General features: G+C 40.5%; 1 protein-coding gene across 6 annotated transcripts in view; it reads right to left on the bottom strand.

Annotated features, from left to right (window-relative positions):
- Positions 1-16285, bottom strand: part of MFSD10 (major facilitator superfamily domain containing 10) — a 51108-nt gene extending 34823 nt beyond the window's left edge. The window contains exons 1-5 of one of the 6 annotated variants that reach the window (XM_074229896.1): positions 16186-16285; positions 10116-10191; positions 5075-5326; positions 4185-4281; positions 1118-1221 (exon numbers count right to left, since the gene is read on the bottom strand). In XM_074229896.1, the coding sequence (XP_074085997.1) occupies positions 1118-1221; positions 4185-4281; positions 5075-5257 (384 nt within the window). In that variant the 5' untranslated portion in view covers positions 5258-5326; positions 10116-10191; positions 16186-16285. Of the gene's footprint in view, positions 1-1117; positions 1222-4184; positions 4282-5074; positions 5327-10115; positions 10552-10590; positions 11505-11524; positions 12074-12285; positions 13018-15461; positions 15865-16185 lie in introns of those variants that run through there. The other 5 variants (XM_074229898.1, XM_074229895.1, XM_074229899.1 and 2 more) reach the window with 5 other exon arrangements.
- Positions 16286-18559: the final 2274 nt, after the last annotated feature.

Raw genomic sequence — 18559 nt, 5'->3', positions numbered from 1 at the left:
TTCTCTAAAAGCCTGACCAGTTCAATTGGATCACCAAATTTCAGAGATAGGAGGGAATTCTAGTTCAACCTTCTCATGGGGTAAAGGAGAATAGTGAGGTTCAGAGGAAAAATGAATCGTGGTTACAAAGTGAGTTATTGAAATGGCCAGGATAAAAATTCTATTATGCTTCAAGGATTCTATACTCCAGCCTAACTGGATGACTCTGTCTGGAATGAATTCCCACCTCCCTAAATATCCACCTGCTCCATGAAAGCTTCCCTGACTCTCTTCCCTACATAATTTCTCCCAGCACTCAATCTCTATTTCTCCTTTGCCTCAGTATATCTTGCTTTGCTCTTATGTGCATGTCTTTCCTACATCACAGTAAAAGATCTTTAAGCTGCAGAGATGATTTGTATCAATTTGGACAAGCCTAAGAACCTAGCTAGTACAGGTGCTGAATAAATATTTTCTGAATGAATGAAATCCAAGTTTCCTGACTTCTAGTCCAACATTGCTCCTATTATACCATTCTTGTTCATCTTATATTAAAAAAAAAAGCAGCTAAGATCACTAGACGAAAGTCAGATCCTGGATACATGAAAAACCAGTGATGATTCTGGAAAGTAAATAATGAGATATACAAACAACCCTTCTCATGGCCGAAGTACAAATCTGCTAGGGCCAAACGTTATATACATTGTCAATCATAGTCATCATATCTGATATTTTTATTTAATTTTTCTTCATTAAAAATGAAAGTTTAATTCAGGGAGATCACATATCATGAAATGATAGAAAAAATGAATTAATAAAATGTAATTTTCAAAGACAACTAACCAAAGACGGTTGAAATATATGAATCATCTTGTTAACACAAAGTAAAATGAAGAGACTTAAATAAGTCTTAACAAGAGGTAGCTTCTCTGACAAAGTCTTCAGAGATTCCACTGAGGGGAAATTATGTTCCTTGACACAGATACTGTATTGTCAAATTTACCTGTCAGATTAAGATTTCATTTAAATGCCTATCTCTCTTTTAACAGGTAAATACTTGACTCGGGGCAAGGAAGATAAAGGTTGTTTACCCAAGTATTTGTACAAACACTGATCTGCAGACCCTGAGGAGTCATACCAAAGTCAGCAACATGACTGGCCGCCTCCCAAAGGAATCTGATGCTGCCCCAGTGAGAGGAGAGAAGAAAAACTGCAGGATGGAAAAGACAGAGCCAATCAAACCTAAAAGAGAGAGAGAGAGGATTAGTGTTCCTGCCCCTCAGATCAGTAATAATTTCCACACATTTTCTCTGGAAATCTTTTCTATGGCAAAGATGGGCTTTCCCCTCCTAAGGTTTGTCCAAAATTCAGGAGAATCAGTAGACAGAAGCCTACACCTAAAGGTCTTGTCCAAGGTTCTGAAATTCTGTCGTAAGAGATGGTTTTCTTTCAATGTTTAATCTGGCAGAGTGCTAATGAAAATATAGATGTGGTAGAAGGATAACACACCTTAACCAATCTGTTGGATCCAGGCCTGGGTTTCACTCTTGCCCAGTTGAGGCTAGTTGAGTGTCATTTCCAGAAGAAATGAAACTTGACTGAAAAAACAAATCTTATCCCAAATGACTCTCAGACCCCCATGGAAATCACAACACCCTGTTTTTCTACAGCATTCACCAAACAACTGACTGCTAGGGTCTGCTTCAGACCCATCCTGCAGTTCCTTCCTTCAGTAAACTGCTTTACACAGCCCTGCTCCCTCCTTCACATTTTATTGCCATCCTCCTACTATGGGCTTTCAGCCATCAATCTTTATGGGAAGAGGGATCAAGGCCTCTGGGAATGGAGGGCAAGACAAATTTCTCAGTTGGGAAGGAGAGAGAAGCTGCAGGGTGACTGAAAGAACACTGGGGACACCCTTCCTAGACTTTATAATTATACTTAGGCTAAAATGCTGAGAGGACAGAGTTATGCCACAGTCCCAAGAATCATCTTCCTACTAACTACTACCAACTCCCATTTCTACCACTACTACTAATACTGATACCAAAGGGGAAGCTTGGGGGCACAGTGCGATAGAGCACTGACCCTGGAGTCAGGAGGACCTGAGTTCAAATCTGATCTCAGACACTTAGTAATTACCTAGCTGTGTGACCTTGGGCAAGTCATTTAACCCCACTGCCTAGCCAAAAAAAAAAATACTAATCCCAATACTAATAATAATATAGGCAGGTAGATGGTAAAGTGAAAATAGCCCTGGATCTAGAATCAGGAAAACTGAGTTCAAATTCAGCCTTAGATACTTATTGGCTGTGTGACCTTCCATTCATTGACACGTAATGAAATAATATTACCACCTTTGAAAATCTTAAAATATGATATAAATGCTAGCTAATATTTATAACCAACCATCAGTTCCATATCTGCTCATACTAGGTCAAATGAAATAATGTTTATAAAGTGATTAGGATAGTATCTGGCACTTACTCCTAATAAATATTTATTCCCACACCCTCCTTCCCCCAGCAATGGTAGGCCATGAGATCTATTTTTAATAATAGCATATTTCACATTTATGTGGCATTATTTACATTTTAAAATTGTTGTCCTCTTTATGATAGGGTTCTGCCTCCTTTCTACTTATCTCTATGCCTGTTGACCTGGGGTCAGAAGACCATGGTTCAAGTTCAAGTTCTGTCACTTTTTAGTTTTGTGACCTTAAGCAACATTCTCAGTGACTTAATCTCCCCCTACTGTAAAATAGAGAGGTCAAGATAATTTTTAACATCTTTGTCAGTCCTGAATTTACATAATCCTAGAAGTTTCTTTTCCCTCCTCATGTCTCCCTGAAAACAGCAGAGCTGGCTGCATAATATCTAATTAAATATTTGCCAAATTAGACTGAAAAGCGATTCAGGGTTTTATGCTATTCTTATTCTTATCATATCTGTGAGATTACTTTATTCTCCTAACTGGCCTGAGAAACATTTATTCTTTCTATCCCCCCATTTAACAATATCTGTTAAGCATGATTTAAGTTAAAAAGAGTACTAAATTTAGAATCAGAGCTTCTAGGTTCAAAACCCCCAACTTTTTCCTTTCTTTCCTAATTTGACATTAGATAAATCACTTCATCTCTGATTCCTCATCTATAAATGAAGGAGTTGGAACAAAACTAGATGGTCTCTAAGATCCCTTCCAGCTGTAAAGTTAAAGTATCTTATCCGTTATGAGCTGCAGTCAGCACAAGCCAGTTTATAAAGTCTGGTTGTTAAATTTTCAGCATGAACATTTACACTTCTATGCTACATATTGGGGCTTGATTTATAGTTGATTGTCTAGGCTTCAAAAAGTGCTAGAGAAAATTCTGACAATGCAAATTAAACTTAAAGTTTGTATCATTCCCACCCCCCTTGCAAGAGATCTGGTTATTCAACATTTACCTGCATACCTTTGGAGACAAAGTTTATATAAGAACACATCCTCAATCAAATCAAATTCAGTTCAATTCACTAAATAGGGATTACATTCCTATAATGTACCCTGACTGGGCTGAGCTGGGAGAGGAGAAAAATGAAAATAGTCACTGCCCTTCTCAAGACACTTATATTCTATGGGAAGAGATTACTTTCTACTAGATCTAACTATTCTCATTTACAGAGTTTACAATTTAATATGGGGAAAAAGTGTAGGTAATTGTAATGCACAGTCAATACATTAAAAAGGTATAAAAATCCCTAAATTATAGGGTTCAAGGAAGAAAGCTTTTACCAATCCAGGAGCAGGGAAAGCTTCATGAAGGAAAGAGCATAAATGCTATGCTTTAAAAGGATGGGTAGGAGTGTTATCCACATTTATAAGAAAAACAGATTGAGAGAGAGTCCAAATGATGCTTGCTCAGGGAGCATTCCAACTACATAAAGATCAGAAGAGGAAGTGGGGGACCCTGTGAACTTTTTGTTTTTAGTTTTGTTTTTGTTTTGTTGCAAGGCAATGAGGTTAAATGACTTGCCCAAGATCACACAGCTAAGTAATTATTCAGTGTCTGAATCTGGATTTGAACTCAGGTCCTCCTGACTCCAGGGCTGGTCTCTTTCTACTGTGCCACCTCTAGCTGCCTGACCCTGTGGACTCTTAAGTAAACCCCTGTGTTAGATGCTCAGCCCACAGTGAAACCAAGTGCAGGTTCACAGAGAGACTTGTACCTCCAAATAGGACGCTGTTATATTTCCTCTCAGGTGGCACACCAACAATGGCAGCGAACCAGTCCACACTCTGCTGTAAGGACTGATAGAAAGGGTCCTACAGAAAGGAGAAAAGCTTGTCAAACAGTCCCACCAATGAGCCTCTTCCCCTCTGTCCTGCTCCAATAACCACCATGGGAGCCCAGTTCTAGCTAGACAAGGAAGTCCTAGAGTAGGAGGAAGTCTTTTGTTTGGGTGGGTGTGGAGCATATATATGTAGAATTGAGTCAAAGAATTCATCTAAAACTTAATTAATGTAAGTTATCTTACAAACTCCCAAATGCCATAAACACATCCCTTCCTTTCCCCAAACGAACACATGTGCCTTAAATATTTAGATAATAATGAACCATTCATATTTCTCTAGCAACGTAAGGTTTATAAAGAATTTTAATAAGTCAGGATTCCATTCCAGAGTCCCTATTCTAGTCCAAGAATTCTTTACCCTAAATCTCCTTGATTCTTATAAAGTGAGGGTGGGGAACATCTGCCCCCCAAAAAATCATCTGCAGTTGCCAAGGCAACTGCAAGCAGGACTCAAAATTCAATAAATTTAGGAGCCTGTTAAGGGTGAATTAATTTAATGTTTGACCAAATATAGCAGGATAATTTTTAGGTTGATAAATCTGTATGACTAAAAGTGATGATATATAAACATCCAAATGGTCCTCAGCAGAAAAAAAGGTTTCCTACCCTTGTTAGAAAGGTGTGTGTGTGTGTGTATCTGTGTATGTATATAAAATTCAAAGATAACCAGGTAAGAAGGGGCACTGCTATACCCTTCCCTACCCAATTATGATCACCTCCCCCCCACCCAGTGTTTCATGATCCCTGGGAACAATGTCACTCACATTGGATCTGCCATAGTGGTCCAAGATGGAAGGCAAGAGGGGAAGGATAAGAGTGAAGCCCAGTAAGTCTATAAGCAGGGCTAGGAAGACAATAGTGATGACTCGGTTGGCCATTTCTGGGCGCTCTGAATGCCCCTTGATAGGAGGCCGCCGAGTACAACTTTCTTCTTTGCTCAGACCCATATCTTCTGCTATCTTCTTCTAGTTGCCTTAGTCAATTGAACACTTGGGACTTCTGGGGTCTTCACATTCCTAAGCAGAGAAAGAACACAATCAAATGAAACCATTTCCTTCCCTCATACCCCTTTCCCAGTCAGGTTCTCCCCTTGGGATCTTAAGCTCTTATTAAAGGCATTTTTTAAAATAGTGAGACTTGATGTCTGTCTCTGTCTTATTTCTCTACTAAAGAGTGAGCCCCTTCAGGGAAGAATGAGCAAACCTTCCCTAAATTTTGTACCTCCCCAAATAGCCAACTTAGCCTTTGTACTAGTAACCACTTAATCCCTATTGTCCTACAATGATGGGGTACAGAGCACATTACTAAGAACCTTAACTGACATTCTCAACACATCCTTGGAAGTTGGTTCTCTACTCCAAGTACCATAGCCTAAGAAATCAATGATGACTAATTTTTAATCAAAAGTCACAGAAAAGTTATCATAGTTGGATATCATGGGGAAGAAAGCACTGGCTCTGAAGTGAGATGACCTGTATTTGGGGTCCTCCCTCATAAACTTTAATATATGTCTGACTTTGTAGAGGAAACTGAATGGAGACAGAAAGGAATATACTTTTTTTCTTCAGTACATGGCATTTACATAAAAAAATGACCATGTACTAGAGCATAAAAACATAATCATCAACTGCAGAAAGGCAGAAATAGTGAATACATCTTTCTCAGATCATAATGCAATAAAATCACATGCAATACTGGACCAGGGAGATACAGACCCAAAAGTAATTGGAAACTAAATAACCTCATTTTAAAAAATTAGTGGATCAAACAACAAATTATAGAAAGAATTAATTCTTTCATCCTAGATAATGACAATAATGAAATAAAAAGCCAAAACCTATGGGATTCGTTCAAGGCAGCTGTCAGAGGATATATTATATCTTTATTTATTTAGGGGTTTTTTTTGGGTAAGGCAATGGGGTTAAGTGGCTTGCCCAAGGCCACACAGCTAGGTAATTATTAAGTGTCTGAGACTCCAGGGCTGGTGCTTTATCCACTGCACCACCTAGCCGCCCCTGGATATATTATATCTTTAAATGCTCACATGAATAAATTAGAGAAAGAGGAAATCAATGAACTAAATATGCAACTAAAAAAATTAGAGAAAGAACAAATTAAAAACCCCCAATTAAATACCAAATTACAAATTCTAAAAATTAAAGGAGAAATTAATAAAATCAAAAGCAAGAAAACTATTGAACTAATAAATAAAACCAAGAGTTGGTTTTATGAAAAAAAACAATAAAATTGATAAACCTCTGGTCAATTTGATTAAAAAAAAGAAAAAAGAAAACTAACTTACTAGTATCATAAATGAAAAAGGTGAACTCAGCACCAATGAGGAGGAAATTAAAGTAATAATTCAGAATTATTTTGCCCAACTCTAGGCCAATAAATTTGACAATCTAAATGAAATGGACAAATATTTACAAAAATATAAGTTGCCCAGATTAAATGAATAGGAAATTAAAAACCTAAACGACCATATCTCAGAAAAAGAAATTCAACAAGCCATTATTGAACTCCCTAAGAAAACATCTCCAGGACTAGATGGATTCACAAGTGAATTCTATCAAACATTTAAGGAACAATTGGTTCCAATTCTATATAAACTCTTTGGGAAAATGGGGAAAGACAGAACTCTGCCTAACTCTTTCTATGACACCAATATTGTGCTGATACTAAACCAGGATGAGTTAAAACAGAGAAAGAAAATTATAGACCTATTTCCCTAATGAATATAGAGGCTACAATCTTAAATAAAATCTTAGCAAGCCGATTACAAGTTATCACTAGGATAATATACTATGACCAAATAGGATTTATTCCAGGAATGCAGGGTTGGTTCAATATTAGGAAAACTGTTAGTATAACTAATTATATCAATAACAGACCTATCAGAAATCATATGATTATATCAATAGATTCTGAAAAAGCTTTTGACAAAATACAGCATCCGTTCCTATTGAAAACAGTAGAAAGTGTAGGAATAAATGAATTGTTCCTTAGAATAATAAGCAGTATCTATCTAAAACCATCAATAAACATTATATGCATTGGGGATAGGCTTAAGGCATACCCAATAAGATCAGGGGTGAAACAAGGATGCTCATTATCATTACTACTATTCAATATTGTATTAGAAATGTTAGCCTCAGGGGCAGCTAGGTGGCACAGTGGATAGAGCACTGGCCCTGGAGTCAGGAGTAACTGAGTTCAAATCCGGCCTCAGACTCTAGCTGTGTGGCCTTAGGCAAGCCGCTTAACCCCATTTGCCTTGCAAAAACCCTAAAAATAAATAAATAAATAAATAAATAAATAAATAAATAAATAAATAAATAAATGTTAGCCTCAGCAATAAGAGAAGAAAAAAGAAATTGAAGGAATTAGAATTGAGAAGGAAGAGACAAAACTCTCACTCTCTGCAGATGACATGATGGTATACCTAGAGAATCCCAAAAAAATCATCTAAAAAACTTTTAGAAATAATTAGCAACTGTAGCAAAGTTGCAGGATATAAAATAAACCCTTATAAATCCATGACATTTATATATATATATATATATATATATATATATATATATACATATATACATATATATATGTATATATATATATGACTAGTAAGATACAGCCGAAAGGGCTAGAAGAGAAATCCCATTCAAAGTAACCTCAGACAATATAAAATACCTGGGAGTCTATTTGCCAAGGCAGACTCAGAAACTTTTTGAAAACAATTATAAAACACTTCTCACACAAATCAGATTTAAATAACTGGGCAAACATCAACTGCTCATGGATAGGTAGAGCTAATATAATAAAAATGACAATTTTACCAAAACTAAACCACCTGTTTAGTGCCCTACCGATCAAATCTCCAAAAAATTACTTAAATCAATTAGAAAAACGTGTAAGTAGGGGGTGGCTAGGTGGCGGGAGGGGGGGGGCGGCTAGATGGCGGCTAGGTGACACAGTGAATAGAGCAGTGGCCTTTAAGTCAGGAGTACCTGGGTTCAAATCCAACCTCAGACACTTAATAATTACCTAGCCATGTGGCCTTAGGCAAGCCACTTTAACCCCATTGCCTTGAAAAATCTAAAAAAAAAGTTGTAAGTAAATTCATATGGAGAAATAAAAAGTCAAAAATTTCCAGGGATTCAATGAAAAAATGGTCAAAAGAAGGGGGCTTAGCCTTACCATATCTAAAATTATATTATAAGCATCATTCATCAAACTGTTGGGTATTGGCTAAGAAACAGAGTGGTAGATCAGTGGAATAGATTAGGTGCAATAGCAGGATTATAGTAATTTGCTGTTTGATAAACCCAAAGAGTCCAGCTTTTGGGATAAAAACTCTCTCTTCAATAAAAACTGCTGGGAAAATTGGAAGTTAGTAAGGCAAAAACTTGGAATAGACTAACACCTTACACCCTTCACCAAGATAAGATCAAAATGGATAAAGGATTTAGACATAAAAAACATTATTATAAGCAAACTTGAACATCAAGGAGTAGTTTACTTGTCAGACCTATGGAAAGGGAAGCAGTTTATGACCAAGGAAGAGATGGAGAACATCATTAAAAACAAACTACATAATTTTGATTACATTAAATTAAAAGGATTTTGCACAAATAAAACCACTGTAACTAAGATCAAAAGAAATATAGTAAATTGGGAAACAATTTTTACAACTAGTATTTCCAACAAAGGACTCATTTCTAAATTTCAACTGAATCAAATTTAAAAGAAACCAAGCCATTCTCCAATTGACAAATGGCCAAAAGATATGTAAAGGCAATTTACTGATGAGGAAATCAAAGCAATCCATAGTCATATGAAAAATGGCTCTAAATCATTACTTATTAGAGAAATGCAAATTACAGCATCTGTGAGATACCACCTCACACCTCTCAGACTGGCCAATATGACCAGAAAGTACAATAATCAACGTTGGAAAGGATGTGGGAAATCTCGGACACTAATACATTGTTGGTGGAGCTTTGAACTCACCCAACCTTTCTGGAGAGCAATTTGGAATTATGCCCAAAGGGCAACAAAAATGTGCATACCCTTTGATCCAGCAAACCACTAACTGGGTCTATACCCTGAAGGGATGATGAAAAAGGGTAAAAACATCACCTGTACAAAAATATTCATAGCAGCCCTGTTTGTGGTGGCAAAGAACTGGAAAAAGTGAATGTCCTTCAATTGGGGAATGGCTGAACAAACTGTGGTGTATGTATATCATGGAACACTATTGTTCTATTAGAAACCAGGAGGGATAGGAATTCAGGGAAGCCTGGAAGGATTTTCATGAACTGATGCTGAATGAGATGAGCAGAACCAGAAAAACACTGTACACCCTAACAGCAACATGGGAGCAATAATCAACCTTAATGGACTTGCTCATTCCATCAGTGCAACAATCAGGGACAATTTGGGGCTCTCTGCAATGGAGAATACCATCTGTATCCAGAGAAAGAATTGTGGAGTTTGAACAAAGACCAAAGACTATTACCTTCAATTTAGAAAGAAAAAACTCTGTTATCTTATTATGTAATTTTGCAATCTCTTATACTCTATTTTTCTTTTTTAAGGATATGATTTCTCTCTCATAACATTCAACTGAGATCAATGTATACCACAGAAACGATGTAAAGGCTAACAGAATGCCTTCTGTGGGGGGTGGGGGAGGGAAGCAAGAATGGGGAAATTTGTAAAATTCAAAAATAATAAAATCTTTCTAAAGTGTGTATATATATATATATGTACATATATATACATGTCTGACTTTGGATGACTCACCAAACTTCCCCTGGTCTCAGTTTCCTCATATGTAAAATGGGCTAGATGGTCTCTGAGGTTCCTTCCATCTATGGTCCTATGTATAAAGAGGAAAACATATTGTCAAGTACCCTCAGGGAGTTCCCAGTCAAGAAGGAGAAAAAGAAGCAACAGGCTCTGACCTGAATGAGTAGGGTGTGGGACAGAACAAGAATGAACAAAATAGAAAAATTTCCTTTCTTTCCCTTTGGAGGCTGTTCCTAGACAAACACTAAATTGTACAGGTATTCAAAGGCCAAGGAAATATATAGTCAAGTTTCCTTTTTTATCTTTATTTTCTTTTTAATTTATGGAATAAAACAAGTATTTCTATAACATAGTATAATTTTTTTAAAAAGAAAATTGTAGGGGCAGCTAAGTGGTGCAGTGGATAGAGCACTGGCCCTGGAGTCAGGAGTACCGGAGTTCAATGTGACCTCAGACACTTAATAATTACCTAGCTGTGTGGCCTTGGGCAAGTCACTTAACCCCCACTGCCTTGCAAAAAAATCTAAAAAAAAAGAAAAAAGGTAATTGCATATGAAACTGCAAATCTATTATGACAAGTCAAGTATTTGTGATCATATGCGGGGGGAAGAGAAAGATAACACACAAAGAAGTTAAAAATCACTACTGAGACTTAGCTTAGACTTGAACTCAGGACTCCTAGTCCAGGGGTTCTTTCACCAAAGTCCAGCTCCTTCCTGAATGACAACCTGGGTTCTGAAACCAATTGTTTCTAGAGATTCTGTTTTCAGTTCCTGTACTACACAAACTCCAGAATCTAGCAGAAGGAGGGGGAAGCATAATAACTTCCATTTAAATAGCACTTTAAGGTTTGCAAAGTGATTTGGAAGACATCTCCTTAACTCTATATGGGTCAGGAACCTACAAAACTACAAGTAGGGTACCATGTTATATGGGGTAGTATGGTTGATAGAGCAGGGTCAGATGACAGCCTCCCTTAAACAACATGTCCAGAATACATAGGCCTGAGGCAGAGTGTCTCTCTCTGCCCCTCCTAACACTCAGAAAGTGAACTGGACAAAAGTCCTACTGACCAAACCCTAAAGGCTTTGAGGGTAGGAGACCTCTCTTGACCTAACTCTTCAAGCTGTGGTTGTTGCTCAGTTGTATTCAACTCTCCATGATCCCATTTGGGCTTTTCTTGGCAAAGTTACTGGAGTGGTTTGCCATTTTCTTCTCCAGCTCAGTTTATAGATGAGGAAACTGAGGCAAAAAGGATTAAGTGTCTTTTGCAAGGTCATCCAGCTAGTCTGAGGCTGGATTTGAACTCAAGAAGATGAGTCTTCCTGACTCCAGACCTAATACTCTATCCACTATGTTACCTAGCTGCTCAGCTCTGCCAGAAACTTTGGGCAAATTCCTACCCCAGTCTAAATCTCAATTTCTTTGTTTCTCAAATGGATGGGTTGGTCGAATGGTCTCTAAGAAGATCCCGTCCAGTTCTGCTACTAGACTCTACGTTGCAGTCCTCCAGCCCTAACCATCAGAGTGGTTCTCTATCTGCAGGAAGCATGGAAGACCCAATGTTATTATGTAACTGGTCTAAAGGAGCCCAGCTGGCATCGTTACAACATTCAAGAGAAGTGGCTAAACTGTTTCAAGCTCACTTTTCAGAACAAGCAGCAGAAATTTGAATTTTCAGAGAGAACTCACTGAATTACTGAGCTGGAAAGAAACCTCTACGGTTGTTTCTCCTGCCTCTCCAACACCTCGACTCCAAATACAATGCATAGTATTATCACTCCCACACACCCCCTAAGCAGACAGTGGTAGGGGCATGAACTCAAAGAGATGTTCTTCTGCAGCAATAATAATGAAATGATAATGAAAAAGTGATCCCTTTCTTTTCTTTTTTGCAAGGCAAATGGAGTTAAGTGGCTTGCCCAAGGTCACACAGCTAGGTAATTATTAAGTGACTGAGACCAGATTTAAACCCAGGTACTCCTGACTCCAGGGCCGGTGCTTTATCCACTGTACCACCTAGCCGCCCCCGTGATTCCTTTCTTTACAGTGTCTTTTTATACATCATCTTAAGAAGTTTAAGTGACTTAGTAGAGAGTATAGTATAGGGTAGAAGAAACGATATATTAGCTTAGGATTCATAAGATGTGAGTTCTGGTCCTACCTCTGTCATTTATTAACTGGGTGACCTGAGACAAATTCATTTCTTCTTGTCTGGGCTTCAGTTAACTCAGCTGTCAAATGAAGGGTTTGTAATCCACAATACTCCTGAATGCACTTTGAACCGATAAAAATGGAATCGGGAAATACTTAACTAAATAAAAATATAATTTGTTGTTAGTCTTTTTTATTTGTTTCTCATTCTTTAAGGTCCCATGAAGAGTTTTCTTGGTAAAGATACTGAAGCGATTTGCCATTTCCTTCTCCAGCTCATTTTATAAAGGAGGAAACTGAAGCGAATATGATAAAGTAACTTGCCTAGGGTCACACAGTTAAGAGTGTGAGACTGGATATGAACTCAGGAAGAAGAGTCTTCCTTACTACAGGTCTGGCACTCTCTCCACCAACTGTCCCTCTCCAAATAGAACTGAATATAAATAATGTTAATAGATAGTTTTATGAGTTAATATGCGACCTTCAGGGATTTATATGTATAGTTAGTGGCACAGTTTCTATTTGAGTTTGATATCAAGATATAAAACAATCTCTAAGTTTCTTTCTACTTCTGACATTTTGTGTTTAAACATTTAACGTATTAGCAATCCCAGATCTGACTCCTAGCCAGAGGCTCTTTTCAATACACAGCAGCACCTTTTTCTCTAATAAAAATAAGATTCAAGGGGCGGCTAAGTGGCATAGTGGATAAAGCACCGGCCTTGGAGTCAGGAGTACCTGGGTTCAAATCTGGTCTCAGACACTTAATAATTACCTAGCTGTGTGGCCTTGGGCAAGCCACTTAACCCCATTTGCCTTGCAAAATCCTAAAAAAAAAATAAGATTCAAGATAATATGTAACTGAAAGCACAAATTGATCTACAGCACTCCTTGTGATCCATCTACAATCAATTAACTTAGAAAAAATTTACCATGTTCCAGGCAAAGCCAAACCCAGGCCCTGCCCTCAAGGAGCTTATAATCTACCTGGGGAAACAATATGCAAACATCTATGCACAAACAAAATATATGAGATAAACTGGAGACAATCTAAGAGGGAAGACATTGAGATTTAAGGGGACCAAAAAAGTCTTCTTGCAGAGGGTAGGTTTTCAGTCAAGAAAATGAGGATGTGGGGACTGCTAGGTAGTACAGGGGATAGAGCACTGACTCTGGAGTCAGGAATTCAAATCCAGCCTCAGATACTTGATACTTACTAGCTGTGTAACCTTGGCAAGTCACTAAGCCCCACTTTTTTTTTTTTTTGGTTTTTGCAAGGCAATGGGGTTAAGTGACTTGCCCAAGGCCACACAGCTAGGTAATTATTAAGTGTCTGAGGTCAGATTTGAACTCAGGTACTCCACACTTCAGGACCAGTGCTCTACACACTTCACCACCTAGCTGTCCCTCCCCACTGCCTTCCAACAACAAAAAAAGGAAAAGAAACAAGCAGATAGAAACAAGGAGAAGCAACATTCCTGGCATGGGGGGACAACCAGTGAGAATGAACAGAGAGGGTGATGGAGTATCTTGCATGAGGAACAAGGAGACCTGTATCAATGGACCTTACAAGTGCTTATGCAGATACATTCCTAGACAATAAGCACTGCCCCCTCCCGCCCCCATCATAGTAGGGATTATGGTTTTATCCAAACCTCGTGCCTCACAATACAGTGTTCTGCCCACAGTAGGTGATTCCTGTTGAACACATCCAATAATGAGCTCCAGAGAGGAATTATATTCCATTTTTAGGTTGGGTAACAATAATTGTCAGCGATTCTTCCTTGTGAGCCACAATCTATCTCCTTATAATTTCTCTTTCCTTCCCCTAGCCCTGCTATCTTTAATCCAAGTCCAGAAGGTTTTTGTTCTTTTGCCCACTCTCTTTTTTTTAGGTTTTTTTTTTTATTTGCAAGGCAAACAGGGTTAAGTGGCTTGCCCAAAGCCACACAGCTAGGTAATTATTAAGTGTCTGAGCCTGGATTTGAACCCAGGTACTCCTGACTCCAGAGGTGGTGCTCTATCCACTGCGCCACCAAGCTGCCCACTCTTACCTTTACTTTGGGACTGCAGGGATGGACTAATGAAAATGAAACTATGTTTGAGAAGTCAAGGAAATATGTAATTATCAGATTAATTTGTAGCCAGATGCAAGGAAATGCATAATAGACTCGCTTCAAATCAGCCTTTGACCCTTACTGTGTGACCCTGGGTTAGTCATTTACTTTCTTTTGACCTCAGTTTCCCTACCAGTAAAATGAAGATCATATTATAATAACTCCTACCTTACAGGGTATTGTGAGCATCAGATAATACATGTAAAGCAATTGGCAATGCTTAAAATATTATATAGATGCTAAGTATATTATTAATAATTAAATTAATGATTGTCTTAGGCCAAGAATCAAGAAATCTGAAAATTTTCAAGTATAGTTTTTTTGTTTTTTTAAAAAAGTTCTAGCCTATAAGCCAAGAGTTCTATATTCCACACAGATTTCTGCCAAGAACTTGCTGTGTGACCCTAGGCAAGTCCTTATCATTCCTCAGATCCCAACTGCCTCAAATGAAGACCAGAAAGGATGGACTAATCCTAACTGATCTCTATGATCCTACCTCTAAGGTCTCTTAAAGACCATTTTCTATGGTCTCTTTCTGCTTTTTGTCTTTGCTTTGCTCTAAGGTCTACATCAGCTCTGATGTTCTCCAGTTCAAAAAAGAAAAAGCAAAGAAATGTGAGGCTTCTCCCACTCTACAAGTGCCCTCCAAGGAACATTTTGGTTCAGTTCCACTGACCATTCTACTGAAATCAGACTGACCTTTGCTTCTCAACTGCCTTGTGGTCACTCTGCTGACTGTCTAAGCAAACACAGTTGAAAGGCAGAATTCAGAAGGGTTGGCTCAAGTCACCTGAGGATTATCAGGTTAGGAGATCACAAGGTGACTTTGACCAGTTAATTCACAGAAGTTTAGTACTATGACCAGTTCACAGAAAAATAGACTTAGAGCTCTCAAAGGCACCTCAGGACATTGAAAAGGACCTCGTAGCTTTTTAAAATTGCAACTGGAGAAACTGAGATTTGCCCAGCATCACACAACAGTAAGCCAGAGCCAGGTCCGGAATCCTAGTCTCCGGATTCAAGGTCCAGGGTCCCTCCCACACTGATTTCTTAGAGTAATTGGCCTAGCCTTCTTCTTCTTCCCGGCAACGGCAATCCGAAGTTTCCCCGGTTTCCCCGTGATGGGTGTGACCAAAGGAGGGGTGCTTTGGAAACCGTTTCACCTGCTTCTCAAACGAAGGGCTAAGACTACAGAGGGAATAAAAGAGATTTCCAAGATGAGATTTCTTACCATCTTCATGTGAACTGGAAAAACCCCCAAAACTGAGAGATCCCAACACCCCATCTCCTGGAAGTCCATCACCCTGGGGCACAGCAGAGTCCCGAGGGGGCCAGCCCACTCTCCCCCCTGGAGGGAACCCCAATTATTTGGCTGAGGGACTGACTTCAGTTCCTGCAGAAATCCTTCAAGGGCATGGCGATGGGGATCTGAGGGTCTCTGGAGGCGCCCCCGAAGGGGCTACATTTAGCCGCCTCATTCCTCACCCGGCCTCCAGGACTGCGCCCCACGGCCATCTGAGGCGTTAGCCCGGGGCTGCTCCTCCCCGAGCCCCACCTCAAGGCTGGCGCTGGAAGGGTCCTCGGAGACCCCCTCCGCGCTGTACAGAGCCGGACACAGGCCCCGGCGGGGCCTTGGCCAGTGTCACACCGCTGCCGGAGCCCAGAACCCAGGCTTTCCGGCTCCCGGGGCCCGATGGGGCCTGCGAGGCGATGGGCCGCGACCCCGGAGCCCGCGTTCCCGGGGAGCCCCCGCCCCGCGGGGGAGGGGAGGAGGGGCGGGGCCCGGCCCTTACCTGGTCGCTGGGCCCGGGGACGTCACCTGGGGCCGAGCCGGGGCCGGGGCCGGGGAGAGAGCGTGGAGGGGAGGCAGGAGCAGCCGCCCAGGCCCAGGCCCGCCCCGCCCGCCTCCTCCCGCCACCAGCCCCTCCTCCCTCCTCCTCCTCCTCCTCCTCCTCTCCCTCCTCCCCCTCCCCCTCCTCCTCCTCCCTCCTCCCCCTCCCCCCCCTCCTCCTCCTCCTCCCTCCTCCCCTCCATCACCAGCCCCAGAACCCTTCCTGGGGCGTTTCCTCTTCCGCCTCAAAGCTGGCCTGCCCTCCCCTCCCCTTCCCCCCGCTTCCCTGAGCGGGCCAGGGTCCGCCCCAGGGAGTGAGCCCCCCAACAGCCGCAGAGCTCGGGGGAGGGGGCCAGGGTCCTCCCCAGGGAGTGAGCCCCCCAACAGCCGCAGAGCTCGGGGGGAGGGGGCGGGGCAGAGAAAGCAGGCCCCCAATCAGGATCCCAAGCCCCCCCCCCCCCGGGCATGATGCCCTTCCTGGCCAATCTCAGCCCCAGGGCCCCCAAGAGGCGGGGTCTGTCCAAGGTTCTGCTAAAGGCCGTTGTGTCTGAACCCGGGGCTTCTGCAGATTGGGGAAAGGCTCTGCCCCTCAGCACCCCTGGGAGCTTGGGCACCTTGCTCCCCCTCTCTGGGCCAGCCCCAGTTTCTTCCTCTGACGAGAGGGAGAAGTGAACTAGAATTTCTCGAAGGTTCATTCGGGGTCTAAAGTCCATGGACTTCATTGTTCCTAAGGGGGGGGAAGGGGATTCCCAAGCCTTCAGTACTTGGAGGGGGGCTGCGGGTATAACCATCACTTCGTGTCTTCAAAGGACGGCCGAGTCACTTAGTCGTAGACTTTGTGCAAGGGGAGCCCAAGGTCATCCAGGGAGAAGTAGCAAGCGTGAGATTCCCAGCAGATCTCCCCTAGGCCAAACTCGGGGCGCAGTGGTGGGAGCAAAGGAATTGACATTGGAAGACCTGAGTTCAAATCCTCCTAATGTGTGACCCAGGATAAGTCATTTAACCTGTCTCAGTTTCATTATCTGCAGATGGGATATAATTCCGTTAAGAGCATCGAATGAGCCAACAAGTAAAAGATTGCGTAAAACTTTAGAGCTATAAAAAAAGCCAGTTATCCTGATGCTGAGTGAGGAGAACAGAACTAGAATACTGCCCGTAGTAACAGCAACATTGTGTGATGATCAATGATAAACTTAGCTCTTCTCAGCAACACAAAGATCCAAGGCAATTCCAAAAGACTTGTGAGGGAAAATGCCATCCACAACCAGAGAGAACTACGGAGTCTGAATGCAGACCAAAACATACTATTTTCACTTTTTAAAATTGATTTTTGTCTGTTTTTTCTTATTTTTCCCCCTTTTGTTCTGATTCTTCTTTCACAAATTGACTAAAATGAAAATAAATTTAACATAATTGTACATGAATATCCTTTATTTGCTATCTTGGGGAGGGGGGGTGAAAGGGAGAAAATATGGAATGCAAAACTGTATAAAAATGAATATTGAGGGCGGCTAGGTGGCGCAGTGGATAGAATACTGGCCTTGGAGTCAGGAGTACCTGGGTTCAAATCCGACCTCAGACACTCAGTAATTACCTAGCCGTGTGGCCTTGGGCAAGCCACTTAACCCCGTTTGCCTTGCAAAAAAATGAATATTGAAAACCACCTTTACATGGAATTGAAAAAAATATTGTTTTTGCATGAACAATAAGATCAACTCCTTTATTTGTCTTTACAAGGAAGAAAAATACATACTGTTACACAGAATGCAAAAGCTTCTGTGTGAATAAATTATAAATAAATTATAATGAACTCAACTAAGGAACTAATTCTAGGTCCTCACAGATTTGGGCCCAAGTTTGTGGGGATACTATTTTCTGGTAAGTATACCACACATGATTTGAACTCTGATTCCAGAGTAAACTAGAGGCCTGTAAAGCCACTTTGTCTCTAAATTTTATGGCAATAACAGAGACCAAAGAAACAATAGCATTAGCAAATGCTTTTTAAAATGAAAACATAAAGGAAAATTAAAAAAAAAGAAAAATACATTTTCAGTAACTAGTCTCCAAACCAATACATTTCTATTTTTACCTTCTGTAGCAGAGTTTAGAATCCTATGAAGTAATATCTCCTCCTTTAAAGCACTACCAGCCCCCTAGAAAAAAATACTGGTTGAATGGGTTTAATTAGTCCATATTAGACAGGGGAGTATAAGCTTATCAAGAGCAGCTAGGTAGTATAGTAGATAGGACTACTGGCCCTGGAGGTTTTTTCTTTTTTTCAAGTTACTTTGTTATAAATATGGTTTAACAGTAGCACCATCTCAATATTTATT

Source organism: Macrotis lagotis, chromosome 3 (assembly GCF_037893015.1).
Source record: "Macrotis lagotis isolate mMagLag1 chromosome 3, bilby.v1.9.chrom.fasta, whole genome shotgun sequence".
Taxonomy (NCBI): Eukaryota; Metazoa; Chordata; class Mammalia; order Peramelemorphia; family Peramelidae; genus Macrotis; species Macrotis lagotis.
Note: the sequence above shows the minus strand (reverse complement) of the source record. Positions and strands in the feature narration are given on the sequence as shown.